The following is a 17,297-nucleotide window of genomic DNA, read 5'->3' as shown; positions in this document are numbered from 1 at the left end:
CACAGGCATCAAGCAAAATTGAGGGTGAAAAATTTGGGTTAAATGGGGAGAAATGCGAGGATGGTTTGAGAGATGGCCTCCGCAGTGTGGCATCCCCCTTCTGCTCTGAATTCTTGAACGGGAGCCCGGGAGTCGTACAGTAAACAAAAGCCAGCAGAAAAGTGCCACCGACTGTATATCAAGCTCCTCGAGTCTGTTTCCACTGTGCAGAGAAGATATGTAAATGGCGATGAGAAGGTGGCAGAGGTACAGATAGTGAGTCATGACACAGACGCAAGGAGTGCACGCAATGTATACCTGATGGCACCTTCTAATCCCTTTGTTCGGCCTGGTTACTGTGAACCTAAATGGACAACTGGTTAGTTGCTGTTTAACAAACCTGAAGGTCACCTCTTTACCTCTAAGTGCAGAAAAGAGGTTGTCTTCAGTCTCATTGCTTGAGCAGAAAGATGCTCAAATGAAAACGAGATCTGTGAAATATTTGCATTGACCAGGAATATAAATAGAGATTCATCCCCCCAGATATTCACTAATGGTACTGTAATTTTAAAAAAAATGTTTGAATTTGAGAGTGAGCTTAGTCTTTTATAGGCCTATAAAAGGTTCTACCTTTAGGCCTACACAGAGCTTCTCCTTTTCGCGTGCCAGACGCTTTTTCACACAGTGACGGACTGATCAACCGTCCCACTTGAATCAAACTGCAATCACTCCCCACCTCCCGCTGCTGACTGAGGACTCTGCTACTGAAGAGCTTGACGTCAGCCTCTTCCCACGAAGCCAGTATCCTCTCTAGATGCTTTTAAATACATCACTCACTGTTTCAGTCCATCCATGCTTCTTCTTCTGGTTCTTCAGTTTCATTTCATGGCCACAGGATGCTTGCCAGGACACAGAGACATTTTATTTGTCTTCTTATAATTTTAGTTAGGACACATTGCTCTACATATATAGCCCTTTCTAAGCCACTTGGTAAAAAGATGAACCAAAAGCCAGATCTGGATTTTAAAAAAAGGTGTAGTATTAGTTTACAGTTTTTGACATTCACTCATTCATTTTATTATCCAATTCAGGGTCTTAGAGGTCGGGGCTTAAGTCTGTCCCAGCTGCCATAGGTTGCGAGGCGGGGCACACCGTGGACAGGTCACGTATTGCGGGGCTCCTGTTTGTCATTATGCAGGCTAATCTTGTTACAAACTAGATACATTTGAGAGCCAGTGCGTTGTAGGCAGGCGATGCATTCCAGAGAGATGCACAGTACACAGAACACAAACGTGGCTTTCATTAACTCTGTATGTTGTGGTTTTTCTCTGTCAGTTGAAGGATTTTAGACACTACCCAGGTCAATCAAAGGATTGCTAAAGAAAAGAAAAAGGTATGAATGCACAGGGAAACAGGACCTCTGTGAAAAACAATGAAATTAAGGAATCCGACTGTGGAAGTTCATCATTCAGCTTGAGAACAGCTGTTTGAGAAAGACTCAGCTCAGCGCTGGAAATGAAATGTGTACGTGGGATGCATACCGAGTAAACTTCCATATACTGCGTTTAACATGTGGTTGGATACTGCTGAAATTTACCTTTTCAACATAACGATGATTTACATAATAAACATTGCTGTACTTGCAATTATGTTATTTGTAAGAAACAAGGCAAAACATGTTTGGGGTTTTTTTGATTTTAAAGCATAAGACTGTGTGCTGTGTATTTTACATCCACAGCCGCACAGAAAAGGTATCTGGCAAAGATCTCCCTTTAATCAGCTCTTAAAACCATTTCACTTTGGATAAAATATACAATTTGACATTTGGATGCAAGTCTTTTATTAAGGCGTTAGGTGGGTGTAAAAAAAAAATGTAATTAAAATAAACAGATGATTTGATAAAGTTTTGTCGCAACCCACCAAAAAAGTACATCTGTAGAAACATTAAAGCCTTTAAAACGTCTCAAAGTAAATTTGGATGGATTTTTTTTTGTACTTGTTAGTAATTTACTTTGTACAAAGTGGCAAACTGTTCTTCGTAATGACAAACAGCTCTAGACCGCAAAATCTGGAGCCGATTTACGAGGCATTAGCAAACGCTGGAGATGTGGGGTGAGAGGACAATGGGAGCGATGAAAATAAAGTACATACAATCTAAACAGACGTAAAAAGCCAAGTTTTTCCACTGTTTATGAAGTTTATGAATTGCAGTGAGAGGACCATAAGCCTAAAGAAAATGATATTTATGATAAAATCCTTTCTGATTTATGGGTTTCCCCTTAACACAGAAGAGTGCACATATATACACATAAAGGCTTCACAGCGTTGTCAGGGGGACAGATACTGTACAATTTAGGAACATAATTGATGCTCCTTTGCTGAGTACTCAACAATAATTCTGTCTTGCGACTAATTGCCCACCGTGTCAGCTGTCCTGTATAAAATGAACTGACACTGAAGTCTCTCAGATTTTGCGTTTCTTCCATTCTGGCTCCTGGTCGGGCTCCTCATCCTCTGATTCCTCTGCAAACACGGGCTCTGGCTGGGTCCTAAAGGGATTAACAAAGAGGAATGATTTACCTGCTTCTTTAAAAGTCTTCAGAGCAAAACAATGAAACGTACGAACAAAGAAAATCAGCAGAGCAAATGAGAAGTAATGGAGAAAGTTACATTTCTAGTGCACTGGAGTAAAGTTTTATTCTATATAGAATAAACATGGCTTACTGAAATTTAGGCCGTAAACTGAAACTTTCCAGATTAAAAATTTTTCAACACCAAAACATTAAACTAACCTGAAATGTTTTGAATGACTTGAATGAGTCTATTTAGCAACTGTCACTCCTGTGATCTGTTGGCCAGAGTCTCTGCAAGTTTATGATTATGATAAATGACTAACTGATCGTGTCAGCGCACGTGAGTTAAAAATAAAAAATAAAAAAACAAAAAAACCCTCCTGTGACGACTTTGGCTCGTTGAGTACCTGGAACGTCAGCCTTTGTGACTTTTTAGTAAAATTTCTTCGGTGTTCTAAGAAATGAAGGTAAAGTCGTGCAAAAAATGTCCAAAAAACTGAAACATTCATGCACAAAATGTACAACTATCTTCGCAGACCGCCATAAAAAAAGGCACTGGCATGTCGTTGTGCTACCCTAAGACAAGTTTATCACGGCCAACACGGCAGCTTTATTAAGTAGCATCCAAACTACGCAGGTGTGTGAAGATAAATACATACAGTTGGAGGGTTTTTGCAGTTTACCTCAGAGAATAATCTAAAATTCTTAGACCAAAGAACACTCTGACAAGAATGAAAATAAAAGTTTATTTGAAGGTGATCATCAGATTTAAAAAATACACACGAATGTCTGGTGATGTTGGGACCAGGTAGATTTTCTCCTAAAACAAACATCAGATTTATGAGACATAATTCCATTAAATGCTGTCAGATTTCTGATTATTCCCATTTTGTTTTAAACAATGTGCTTTAAGTTACACTGAGCTATGGTGTGTGCATACTATTGAGTCATTTTTTTCTTTGTTGTTGTGTATTTTAATGCAAAAGCTCTTCACTCTGAGTGCTTGTTTTTGCACCTTTCAAATAAACATGCATAATTGCAACAAAAAATCTATAGCTGCTTGCAACACCTCTAAGCATTAACTGAATGTTTAAACCCCCAGAGAGCTGTAACGGTGAAAAGTAGCCCACTGTGTGAGCAGCCAGGCTAACGTACTTCATCTGATTTACCTACTACACTGTGTATCACAAGGATACTAAATTTAACTCGAGCTTGTTTGCCTGCAGTCTGAAAGACAGACTGTTTGATTTGGCTCAGATTTGTTCCACGCTTACATAGCTGTCGGATCCTGATAGTGATCTAAAACTGTCTGTTGCTCTCTGCTCTGCAGTTTCGAGTGCGTGAAACAGTACAGCTTTTTAAACATTTATGTGTCACACCGGTAAGAAGAAACCTACCTATGTGACACCTCGCAGTACTAAAAAGCAGACACACTCATCTTACACTGTCTGATAATGAGAGAGGGTGGGTGGGTGAGCAGGACGGGAACCATCACATGGACACAGTGTGTGAATTATTCATGCATTTTTCTCTTACTCTGTGTATGCTGGAGCAATCCAATAAGGGTTCTCTGATGCTTCCTTGGCATGACGCAGGATGGCCTCTCGCGGGTTACTGTCGTCCGTTTTATCTAATGCGATGTTCTTCACAATGAATGACGACAACGTGCCACCGTGAGCTGCGACTCTGCCTCCTCGGCCTGTCAGTGCACACATTTAGTGGATTAGATCCAGCTGAGACTCATGAACATACAAAACTACATGTAAATTACTGAAACTGTGCATCTTCTAAGAGTTCAGCGAATCCTAAACATCAGTAAAGTGTTACTTTGAATAGTTGGCAGTAAATCAGCATGTCCGTGCAAACACAGCAATCCACCTCAACCAAAGCGTTCACAAAGAGGTTGCTGCCAATCGTTCCCGGATGGTTGCGGAGCGGTCTCTAGGCCCGTGTTACTGGGGCCTCATTCACTTAACCCCACCTTAATAGACAGGAACATGAGCTGATCATCATAATGGGCAAACAGCAGATGTAAGGCTATGATGAGTGTCCTTTTCTCACCAGTGGATATTAGACCTCTTAACTAGCTAATGAGCTGAAGTTCTGAAAACCGGGATTTTACATTTTTGAAACTTTGGCGACTTCACACGGCGTCACAGGAAAATCCCAGACGTGTGAGATTTATTTACTCATATTGATGTACTACATATTAATCTATAGTACAAAATGAGATGTTGGAAAGTGATGAAATTTGTGGGTTAGGTAATTAATTTTTTGGCATCAGTGGGAAAAAACGCGTAACCTTTCTCGATACTTAAATTCATGTGATCTGGGAGGAAAGCAGACTTCCAAACCTCCACTTAGCTTTGTTTTCAGGTTTAAGAAAATCTAGTTTGTGACATGAGGCTTTAAGAGAGAGGATGTTCCAGATGGCTGTTTAAAAATATAGATGTGACTCTCTTACTACTTTAAAACATAATGGGAACATTACGCTTTCTTCAATTATCGGGTTGTCACATATTTAATTTTTAGTCCCTCCACAAAGCAGCGCATACAAGCTCGGCTCTTTGCTGCAGCATCCGTATGCAGTTGGCTGGATTTGGCTGCACTTAATGGAACTTTTGGGGGGGGAAACTTCCTGCTTTCCAGAGAGGACAACTTAAAGGATCAAGGATATGATACACACACATGCACGCATACTTAAAACATGTAGGGATTTCCTGCTGAAGCTGGGCCATAGGTTTGTTTGGGGATTGAGAGGCACCTCTTTCCATTGCTTGTAAGCATCCGGCCAACCACCAAACGTGACCTTGCAGTCATCCAAAGTCATTTTTCACAAAAAACAAACAATATAAAGTTCGTCTGTAATCTAAAAACCCAGGACCTGCTATCAAACATCCCACCTTTTCATGAAGTGGATCTTCTTTTTTCATTCGCAGACTGTTCAGTTTAGACTTGTGTCTTTTTCTCAACCTCATTGACACTTTTATTTGTTTCATTTATTTTACACACACACACACACACACACACACACACACACACACACACACACACGCATATATATATATATTTTTTTTTTAAATTTGTAATTTTTTTTCTTTCTATTTGTTATCTTTAAGCAAAGTTTGTGTTTACTATTTATAAGCCTCTATAAGAGTTAAACGACTCATACACTATTTGGTATATATTGAAAAACAATTATTTCCTTGAATCCAAAACATTTGATTGGCCTCATGTGCAGCTTAAGGTAGACCTGTTGTGATTGGCCTAAACTTCCAAATGGCTTAAACATGTCTTTTGAACCTAAAAAAAAAATCCCCTCTGTGGAACCATTATATTGTTGCAAAGACATTGTGCTGAGGGATTAAGTGAAAAAACAGTGGTAGTGAAGAGACGGTGAGCCAGCTGGATACTGTGATACAGGAAACACTGTCTGGCCCTTTGCCATATTGAAACACAGCTCACAACGGTACCTATTATTATTTTTAGGTGTAGTATTTTGTAGAAGTGTGTTAAAAGGCGTCTTTAAAAAATATGAGGCAAGAGTAAATCTCTGAGAGACTGTTACAGCTCGACATCAGCTGGATTGCATAATACCAAGCAACAATACCAACAATTACGGGTTTGCACATCTGCCTTGCACCAAATCTTGTAGGTGTCCAGTTATGAACATGACTCACATCCAAAACAAAAACAGCCGCTGAATTGCAGCCAAACCTGATTAATCTAATCTTGTTTAACATCACTTTTCATATCACCTTTGGTCCTTTCGTTTTCTTCTTGTTCACTTAACTTTTTGGTTTTTGCATTACTAATTTTAAAAACAGGCAACAACAACAACAAAAAAGAAAAAAAAGAAGAAGAAAAGAGCATGTTACCTGGTCCAGACACCGGAGGCTCGGGTTTGTGGGATTTCTTTGGATCAAGTCTGTCCTTCTCCAGCTGTTTGCGTGTACTGCGCTGTCGGGCCTCTCTGAACATGGGTAAGGCATGAGCTGGAGACGCACAGAGTAAACAAGGACAATCAGTTGCTTAGGTAACTAAGACCAACACAACACTGCCACACAAATAAGTAGTCAAGGCACCGAGGAAATTGTCCTTAAAAAGTACAGACAGAAATAGAAACAGAAAGAAAATGAACACATTTCATGATTTCACCTACTGCACTGTTGGCATTAGATACACAGCGTACATGCAAAAACAGGCACTTGTACACAAATTATTTCCTTAGATCTAAAATCTACTTTATCGCCAAACCAGCATATCAGCTGTTCTCTGAGCCAGGATGCATCACGTTCCTCAAAAATAATGTTGAATATACAGGTTTTTCATGTCGCCTATATTAACTGATAAAACAATCACCAGAGTTTGTCAAATATCTTCACAGATATGGAGAACACAGTGTGCAAATATGTCACTAGCTGCATTTAAATACATTTTTGGATAGATTTGTGGGGATTTATGGTGAACAAATAGACTTAGAAGGACACCAGGTGCACAGATGGTGACCACATGTTCAACTTTACTGACTTACACGCTTGATTTTTGAGCTAAATACAAATGTCTGACATCATTAGTCATGTACAAGTCCATATAGAGGCTTCACAAATCTCAAGCAACGAGCTAGATGACTGCATTGTGCAACAAAACAACCTCCTATTCCAAAAAGTACTCAGGTTATAATTGTTTATTTTATTTGGTTTGGTGCGCTTCCTTCTGAAATTGAACATTATCTACAAGGACGACCCTCAAGAATTTTGACCACTTATATTTCATAAACAAGGCCCCAGGTGACCCCCAGCAGCGTCCCACCTATTGTGTTCTTCTTCTGCTGTAATGCACACCAGCATATTCAATACAAGTTTCAATTCAGACAATCACTCTACTGCTTTTCACACCTTTGTGCACACCATCACAACAAGGGCCTCCAGTACTTAAACTCATGAGTGCATGAGTGAACTGGTGCCCTGAAAAGTGTGTGGTGTGTGTGTGTGTGTGTGTGTCTGTGTGTGTGTGTGAACAAGCCAGTTTGTGTTAGAAAGTGTGTATGCTGCTCTTATCCTCAGGGGTTACAAGGTGACACTCTAGTAAAGAGTTAGATAAAGTGATTTTCCATTCGGGCGTCCCATCAGTGTTAATTCTTCTGCGCCATGCTACATTAAGCAAAAAGGTTACTGTTAACAGATTCCCTCGCTTTTCTCAATGGGCCATCACTTGCTTCCTGTGCCTTCTAATTTTCCAATGCCAGGGCATCAAGTGCGTCACTCACCACTTTTGGCAGTCAAATGCCTGTCTACTTCACACCCTGTTGGCATGGCAATGAAATCACATGATGCATTTGAAAAGGTAGCCCAAACAATAAATGGCATTTGAATGGGGTCCTAGAAGCCAATCAGCGACGCCGAGTCGGCAGCTGTCACAGTCCTCTAGGTCTATGACTTCAGTCTGGGGCCACAGGAGTGAGAGGCACGCACCCAACAGATGACAACCTCGTGTGTTGGTGATATGACAGCATGACAGGTAGTGTTTGTGTGTGTGGTTAGACCAGCAGCGGATCACGCCAGCGGGGGTGGGAGAGGAGGTTGTCCCTAGCGTGATCCTGCATAACCGAAGACCACATGGCCATCGCGTGGCACAGTGCCCCTCCGGCTTTATATTCAATACTCCACACCCAACTCCATCTGCTAATGAACACCCTGAACACTCACTAATTCCTCACAAAGCCTCCACCCGTCATGAGATAAAGCGTGTCTGAATATTTGTGTATGCGTGTGTGTCTGAGAGGGAGACAGAAAGAGAAGCCAGAGCGGATGTAAACCAGGACTGGCATTTTAGTTCTCTCTGTCTGAAAAGAAACATGCTCTGCTTGTCACGTCACATTTCGAAGATGGTTGGCATTGTTTTGGTGATACTTCTTTTGTCCTGTTTAAATCCCACTACCTTACTGTATGAAGCAGATTAGCAGATCGTCTGTGACTTGAGGGTGACATGATAAAAGCGGTATAAACTCACTGGCCACTTCGCTACTTACATCTCCTCAACTGCTCATTAATGCAAATATCCAATCAGCTGAGTATTTCAGAAACTACTGATCTACTATATTTTTTCACACTACGATTTCTAGGGTTTACAGATAATGGTCTGAAAAAAAGAAAAAAAATTGAGTGAGCTCCAGTTCTCTGGGTGAAAATGCTTTGTTGATGTCAGAGGTGGAAGAGACTGATCAGACTACTTCAAGCTGATAGGAAGGAAACAATAACCCCAATAAGCACTTCTTACAACCAAGGTATACAGAAGAGCAACCCTGAACACACAATCGAGCCTTGAAGCAGTACAAGACCACAGTGTGAGCTCTGCCAGCTAGGAAACCGAGGCCACAATGCACAAAGGCTCATCACAATTAGACAACAGAGTATTGGAGAAATGTTGCTGGTCTGATGAGTCTTAATTTATGCTCTTAAATTCAGATAGCTGACTTAGAATTTGATTTAACCAACAAGAAAGCATGGATCCATCCTGCCAGGTATCAAAGGCTCAGGCTGGTGGTGGTACAATGGTAAGGGGGATATTACCTTGGAAAAGTTTAGGTCCCTTAGTCACGATTGTGCATCGTTTAAATGCAACACCCTACCTCAGTATTTTTGCTGACTATGTCGATCCTTTTATGACCACAGTGTACCCATCATCTGCTGGCTGCTTCCAGCCAGATAACACGGTGTGTCACAAACCTCAAATCAGCTCAGATTGTTTCTTGAACATGTGAGTTCACTGCACTCAAATGGCCTCCACAGTCTTCATATCTCAATTCAACAGAGCACCTTTAGAATGTGATGCAACGGGAGATTCACATCGTCCACGTGCAGCCGATAAATCTGCAGCCACTGTGTGATGCTGCCATGCCAATATGGACCAACATCTCTGAGAAATGCTTCCAACACCTTGTTGAATATATGTCACGAAGAATTCAACTCAGTACCCACCCAGTACTTAATAAAGTGGCCGATGAACATTTATGATTTGCATTAAAAAGGTGAGTGGACAAGCCCATCCAAGGTGCACCCTGGATGGGATAGACTCCAGCCCAACTATGACCCAGAATTGGACAAGCAGAAGCACATGGATGGATGGTGAAAATTAATAACACACACATTATTATTTGGAAAATCTGTTTTCTACACTTGTGTGTGGAGAAACTTACGTGTGATGATGTAGTCTTGTGTAAGAGCCTCTGCATGTTTCTCTTTGCGCTTACTCTTCACTACGCACAGCTTAGCCCCCCTGGAAAGAGTTATACATGGTGCTATTTAAAAATATTTCATAGAATACGTTTATGATCCTGTGCGCTCCAGATTTATGGTTAGAAATATCAGAATTACTTGTTATTTAAATAAGTCTCATCTGAGAATTTCACAACATACTTCAGATAAGGCAAAAGTGAGAGATTTATCTGTAAAAGGTCTAAACCGAACATACCTGTGACTTTTAACGGGGTCATAATACACCTTAACCAGCCCATTTCCAGTTCCCACCATTATCTGGTTAAGTTTGGGGTGCCACAGGCAGCGGACAACACTCTGAAATACAAGCAAAAAGAGACAAAAACAAAATAAGTCACTTAAGCACTTTTCTACAGTTACCCAAGGCTGTATGTGTGAGGAGGTTATACTTTCAAACAGAGGTCTGCATCAGTTTAGGTGCCAGATTTACAGGCACATTTTTGCTCCTCAGCCAACAAAGGTAACAATCCTATTTTATTGTCCTGAGTATTGTGAGTGTGTGCGACCCAGGTTGGTTGTGATGCAGAGGGGATCAGTCCCAGCATGCTCTGCTGCTCTAGTTGACTATATTTGGTTGTTGGGATGAGGCCTGGATCCCTCAGTCTGTGTGTGACAGATGGCCCAGTGCCAATACGCAAATGTGACCACATTTATCCAGAGGTTTGGTTGTGTGTGTGTGTCTGAGAGAGAGAAAGAAAAATACAGACAAAACAGGGGCAGAGTAAGAAATGTAGTCATAATGACGAAGACTCTGTTCATTCTGTGATATGCAAGTTACAGCAGAGAACTCGAAACCCCCTGCAGTTGTCTCTGCTTTCTTTGCACACGTTATTAGATCATCACAGCCTTCAGTGGTTAATTCTGGGCTATTGTTAACACACACTTTATCTGTGGATAAGCTTGTGGTCTGTATGTCCTGTAGTTGTACAGACATTTAGTACGTCTTTATATGGAACAGAGAAGGCAATCTGATGGGGTCTGGGACAGAAGCGTTGGATGGGGGTAGGTAGGACTATGACTGGGATGTCCTGGGATTCTGTGAGAGTGAAAGCTGCTTAACGCCCAGCTGTTCAGCTTCCCACCAGGATACCAGAGGAAGGCGTCTCAATAGCACACATGTGATCATCCATACACAAGCACGTACATGCACACAAAAGAACAGACAGGGGAGGACTTGTACATAAATGTACATAGAGGAAAACACGCCTAGCTCTTTGATATGAAAACTATAAAGAGTCTACAAGTGTTCTATAAACCAAGATATTCTTTCACAGCATGAAAGAATAAAATTGCTTTACGCTGACCCATTTTCCAAACACACAATTAAGACTATCTATGCTTTCGGTAAATTAAAATCACACAACCAGGCTTCGTTTTACTCACGCCTCATACATATTTGCACCATCAAGCCAGTAGCTCAGTGGTGTGTCACTCATGAGACAGACGAGGGTTAATCTGCTCAACCAGATGAGCCAGCTGTAATTAATTGGAGGATCTAGAAAAATGCTAGAAACAGAACGTGCCGAACACACGCCTCGCATACTCTTTTCTTACAATGGGACATGCATAATTTGAGTTAATAATTCCAATACAAATGCATGTGCAATACATACACTGGCTCATTCACCTAGTCTCACACACACTCATCCAGCACTGAAACTATTTGGTCTGGGATAGATGCGTGTCCCAACACATACCAGCGTGCATGAATTATAATTTCACAAACTGTGGATTTGTTTCAGTTTAAATGTGTAATTAATTGGCCTATCAAAGTTGCTAAAGCAACAAAAGACAGTCATGCAGAGAAATGCAGACATTCACTTCACAGGTCCTGTCAAAGCACGCACTCAGAAAAGCCAATGCAACAGGATGAGTGACAAAGAGGCCAGAACAGCTACCTAGTCAAGTTAAAAAAACAACAACAACCAAGCAAAATTTGCTTTTTGATACCTCTGAAAATAACTGTGTTAACAGTGGAGCAAATCTAACATAAAAACCTGAGCAGCCTAAAACGACCTAGGTCAGCGGAGACAATCCCAGCTGCACCCACCGAAAAACCCACAGCCAAGCACAGCTCAGTCCAGTCCAGACTGCTTTCCAGATATTCAGAGAAGCATGTTTATACTCCAGGAACCCCTGTTTACACTTCAAGTCCACAAAATTACATCACATTATGAGAGAGGAAACTTTAATCAGTCAGTTCTTCAGTAACATGCTTCTACGTTCCATCAGATTAAAATAACGAAGACTGACTATGGATAAACATAACAACAGCCACTTGGCCAATATATATGCCGATTATGAAATAAGGCACTAATGAGACATAACAGTCAGTTGTAGTTCTTGTTTGGCTGCTGGTGAGTGGATCCAAATGTGCACTGCTTCTGAAAGACTGAGTTATAATGGTTAAATGAACGCAGCAGAAGGAAAAAAGAGAGAAGAATGCTAGTTTAAGCAACTCCGCTACACAGTAAGAGGGCTACGCTCCAAGAAGTCTACAAATAGCACAAACTACCTGACTGGAACTCTGTGCTGACTTCCAAGGTACGCTTGGTAAGAGAAAACACAGGACACAGGTAAGTGTCAAAAGTCCCCTTTAAAGGTATGGTAAAGAGAACCGCTGACTTTCAGTGAGCTGTAAAAGAAGAACAGCTCACTTCAGAGGTTTTGTTTTTGTAGCTAAAGGAAAGAAGAAAATTAAATGTTGGTATCTGCACTTTAAACACTGTACAGTTATTCAGCGCTGGAGGTTTGGAGATGCATTTATGCATCTTACTTTAAAAGGTGCTCGATTTCCAGAAATGAAGCACTGATCAAGCAGAATTCAAAGCACCATTTAATGTCTAATTCTTGCTATATTAGACTTTGCAACAAAATTTAAAGTTTCTACCAAAATCTCTAATTTTTTCCAATCTTTACCCAAATATGCTAGACCATTCCTCACATTATCTTTTAGGAGCTCAGTCATTTAGAAGAGGTGTAAGGCAGAGCAGCCAATACTCCACACTGAATAAAGCCAGGAGAGATTGGTTTGGGCATCTGTGAATGTTCTGGGTATGCTGAAGAGATTTCATCTTTCTGCTAGCTTGGAAACACCTCAATGTCACCATTAAGTTGCTAGAGTCTCCCCAGCCACGTTGCCTAGGGAGACTGAGGTCTATATTATCTATGCTTATGGCTCACTCACACTAAAGCAGAGATAAGACAGCAACCTTCTTTAGACTAGAGGGCAAAAAAAATCTGTGTTTGCCCAGAGTTTGATGTTGCAGCATCTTCAGTCTTTGGGTGACCACTTTGGACTGCAAGGTCTGCAACCTGTCTCCAAGCAAATGCAGTCCAACTTGGACTGACGGCACTCACTTTCAGACAAACTGGTGAAGATCTGCATAACTTGTAAACACAGAGTGCCAGAACATTGCAGCCTTGGGTAGTCTGCGTTGATGAGCTCAACAACTCTGTGATGAGTCTCTTTCCAGTAAGGGACTAAAATCAACTGGTTGTATTCTGGTCATATTCCTATATAAAAACGTTACCGGGTGCCTATGTCATTCTGCAATTAAACTGCAAGTACATTACCATTTATTGAGGAGTTTCTGAATTTACAATTGTGCTCTCTGAGGTTCTGGCTGGACTTTGAATGCAAATAGCCAGTGTAGATTTCAGTTTAATGTGAATGTAGACGACAGAGTTGCAGCAGACATATTTGCGATTTTCACGAAGTTGTCACAGACAGCACACAGATACAATAATTTTGGCTGTGCCACAGTGACCAAGCACTGCTTTTACTAGTAGAATGGCAGCATTAGACTGTTGCGTCCAGCTAAGTTGCAGGAAATAGATGGATGGAAGCACAACCAATCATCATCATTGTGTTTACAATCTCAGGTATCATTGGAAAGTGGACTACTGGCCTTGAGGTCTGCACTTTGCCATTGTGATTCTGCTTGTGGAGTATCAATAATATATGGCCAATACTGCGTGAATAACGTGAATTAAATTTGTGATTTGAGTGACGTATCAAAACATGATTAATATTATTTACTACACAGCAACAGTAGAGACATAACAGAAGAAAAAGGTTCCATACAGCAAACGTCCTCAGATGGATTTTCCCACAGCAGGAAATGTCATTATATAAAGTATTTATGGTGCACATATGTAGTTGGGATCAAATGTGCATATATAGATAAAATGACAATCGGCACACAGAAGTATGCACACACACACAGATTTACAGAAAGTGCATAAGTGCTGCAGGGTTCAGCCTCCATTTGAAATGCAGCCAAAGCTTGATGCTTTTTTAGTAAACAGGATCTCACCTGGTTTCTGACCCATCTGATGGACTAAGATAAGCTTAAGCGTGTCTGAAATATTTACCAAACAAGCCTGAAACAGCCTCTGCTCCTGAGCGCACCCCAGAATCCAGGTCTGAGGTTATGTAGACTGTTTAGTTAGAAATGATTGGTGGCCCTTCCTTTCACTCGCCTGCTTGGTACGCCACTTTATAAAGACTGCACTTAAATTCTGGAGCCATCCGAGAGCTGACGGCTGATGTAAACATAGTAAATAGCACATTCATCAGGTTCACCGAGTGCATGCTGGAGATAACTGATCTGCTGCACAAAACTAAATTCACACATCAAAATTACTTTAGAAAATCGAATTAACGTACTGATACGAGCAGGTGTGGGTGACCGATTTATACTTGAACTGCTGTGTTGTTGGTCAGCGGGTGGGGTGAAGAAGTTTATCAACTCAACACAGGAAAAAAATGGTCTAAGCTAGACAGTCTATAAATCATTCCTCCTGCAACCAACCACGCTTTTAAATCATGTTTTAGAAGAAGTTCTGATTCTTAAACACAAACATTTCTTTGTTTCTTACTTTATTTCTGTGTCCCTGTGGGCCAACAAACTGAGAGGTTTTAGGACATATAAAAGCAAATAAATCAGATTGAGACAGAATCCATATCAGGATTAAGTTCCTTTTGGAGGGAAAAGACATCAGTCAAAGTAGTCAGACCCAAAGAAGATTTGGGTTTTTGTTCATTTAAGGTTTTTGTCTGTGTGGTAGAAATTTAACTCACATTTGTGGAGACAGTGACAGACTTTTTTCAATGATAAGCACCCACGAGCCCGTGCCGTGACTTCTGTTAAAAAGCCATGCCATGTTTCTAATGTGACATCCATTGAAATCTACTCAAACCATCCCACAGAAAAATTCTTTACTTGTAAAAACAGAGCCCCTTTTAACTGAATGCTGTTTTGCTGTTCTAGCATTAAACAACTTTCATTCTTATTTTGCTTTATTTAAGACTTTTTTGAAACATGCAGCTGGTATAAAAATAAAAAGTGTAATAAAATTAGGCAACTATTTGATATGTTGCCATTATCTGGTTTAAAAATAGGGCTTTGGTGGATTGTATCATTGCATTCTGTTTTCATTTACATTTCACAGTGTGTCCAAACTATTTTGCAAATGGGGTTGTAAATTTTGGGAATTTAGTACAATTAACACAAATAAAAGCACTGCCAAGACGACTTGCAGCCTGCATCATTCCTTAATCTAAAATCTTTTTTTCTGCCGCATTAGGCTGGATTTTGTGGGAAATCTACTGGATTTCTGTACGGCTCACAGTGTCAAAAGACAGGAAGAGGTATTTTGCCATCCTTTAAGTGAAACTGAGCTGACACTTCCAGAGGTTCTTCGAATGGCAGATGGTGGAGCAAGTGAAAGGCCAATGGAAAAATCACTTCCAAATGTTTACCCTCTTCAGTAAAGGGAAAGAGAAGACAAACGTCCACAGAGTGATGCAAAGGAGGAGGAGGCTGTTAAGTTCTGCACAGACTCTTTGACCCAAAGAATCTGAGGTCTTTTGTTTTAATGCTACCTATAGTTAAAGTGAGAGCAAATGTTATAACCACAAGTGTGTAAGTGTTTGTGAGGCTTTTCAAATACTTAAATAAAAGACAACTTTAACTGCTTTGTCTAAATGACTGAGAACTACACATAAAATATGTGGATTATGGTGTTTGCAGATTAATAATGCCACCGTTTCTGAATGACAGCATTATCATTACACTCAGAGGTCAAGTGTACGCGTCAGTGTTTAGTCCTGTCAGGTTTGTGGAGTGTCGTCTTCTAACTGTCACCAATCAAAAGCCCTAGCTATTTAGAGAGCAGAAGACTTTTAAAAAAGCAAGACCACTCACGCAGAGAAGAAATGTGGCTTTGAATTTCATAAACAATAACGAAAAACTTGGTAGGTATCTTGGTACATACACTTCATGGTATTGGTGTGTCAATCAGTTGACAGTGAGGGGGTACCACGATGTTAAAACAAGCTGTTCTTTTTTGGCAACATTGTAACCAACAGAGAAATCAGAGAATTCATTTTGTGTCGACAACATGGGCAATATGACAAAAGTTACCAAGTGTATGGACACCTGAAAGCTTAGATTTAAACTCAGTCATTTTATTTAAGACAGCTAAATTGCAATTATAAAACAGGAATGAATAATGTTTAATTTCAGGTTTAATTAAAAAACGGACCATTTTTCCACTCCCGTCAGTTAGTGCAGCTGAGCAGTGGGGTGTGCACTTAGTGTGAATGCTGTGCCAAGTTTTGCAAGATAACAGCAGCTGGCTGGCAGGGTTGGAGGACGGACACACACACACACACACACACACACACACACACACACACACACACACACACACACACACACACACACACACACACACACACACACACACACACACACACACACAGTCTTTTCTCTTTCCCCTCTCCTTCTTGTTCATTCAATGGCCTATGTGGAAGGAGCATGCCTCAGCCGAGGAAACTGAGTTAGAAAGCATTAGTTTCAGTCAGGACTCAATGTTATGTCTATAGATAGACACCATTAAATCTCTGAAAAGGGTTTGAAGATTGAGAGAAAGAGGCGGAGGAGCAGGAAGCAGCAAAAAAAGTGCTTTCTACTGTCGAAAGCACCTCTGCAAATCATTTCAGCACCTATGGCTGGTTGCCCACACCAAATGGATTTCTGAGAAAGCGGGATTAGTGTAAAAGTACAGAGCATGCTCATGTGTCTGACAGAGTACTCTGTATGTGGGAATGGGACGTGTGGATTGTGTTTTTAGATAATTAAATTTCAAATATAACTCAAAGGCAGTGCGCATAAAAGTGTCAATAGCTGTCCTGCCAATAGGTTTGTGGGAATATTGCAGTAAGGAAAGGTCACATTGCCCCACTTTTACCTTTAACTTGCCTTTATTCTCCTTCAAAACTCAGCTCATAGAGCTCTGATTTTTTTTCTTACCTCAATGATGCTATATTATACTTTGTTTACAGTTGAATTCTGCTCACACACAGTGATTTACAGAGGAAAATGTCTAGTCACTGCCAGACAACTGTGCTACTTATTAGATAGAGAAAAAGAAAAAACCAAACCCACATTTCTTTATC

General features: G+C 40.6%; 1 protein-coding gene across 1 annotated transcript in view; it reads right to left on the bottom strand.

Annotated features, from left to right (window-relative positions):
* Positions 1-1,802: 1,802 nt before the first annotated feature.
* The window catches only part of wdr70 (WD repeat domain 70), a 42,656-nt gene continuing 27,161 nt past the window's right edge, over positions 1,803-17,297 (bottom strand). The window contains exons 14-18 of the mRNA XM_086300729.1: positions 10,026-10,126; positions 9,751-9,830; positions 6,431-6,547; positions 4,089-4,251; positions 1,803-2,528 (exon numbers count right to left, since the gene is read on the bottom strand). Of these exons, the coding sequence (XP_086156855.1) occupies positions 2,444-2,528; positions 4,089-4,251; positions 6,431-6,547; positions 9,751-9,830; positions 10,026-10,126 (546 nt within the window). The 3' untranslated portion in view covers positions 1,803-2,443. The remainder of the gene's footprint in view (positions 2,529-4,088; positions 4,252-6,430; positions 6,548-9,750; positions 9,831-10,025; positions 10,127-17,297) is intronic.

The sequence above is a fragment of the Aulonocara sp. 'chitande type north' Nkhata Bay genome, linkage group LG7 (genome assembly GCF_057382095.1).
Source record: "Aulonocara sp. 'chitande type north' Nkhata Bay isolate Kocher_YH1m ecotype deep benthic linkage group LG7, A_spYH_male_GT1.1, whole genome shotgun sequence".
NCBI lineage: Eukaryota > Metazoa > Chordata > Actinopteri > Cichliformes > Cichlidae > Aulonocara > Aulonocara sp. 'chitande type north' Nkhata Bay.
The sequence above is the reverse complement of the archived record's forward strand: the minus strand, read 5'-3'. Positions and strand labels throughout refer to the sequence as shown.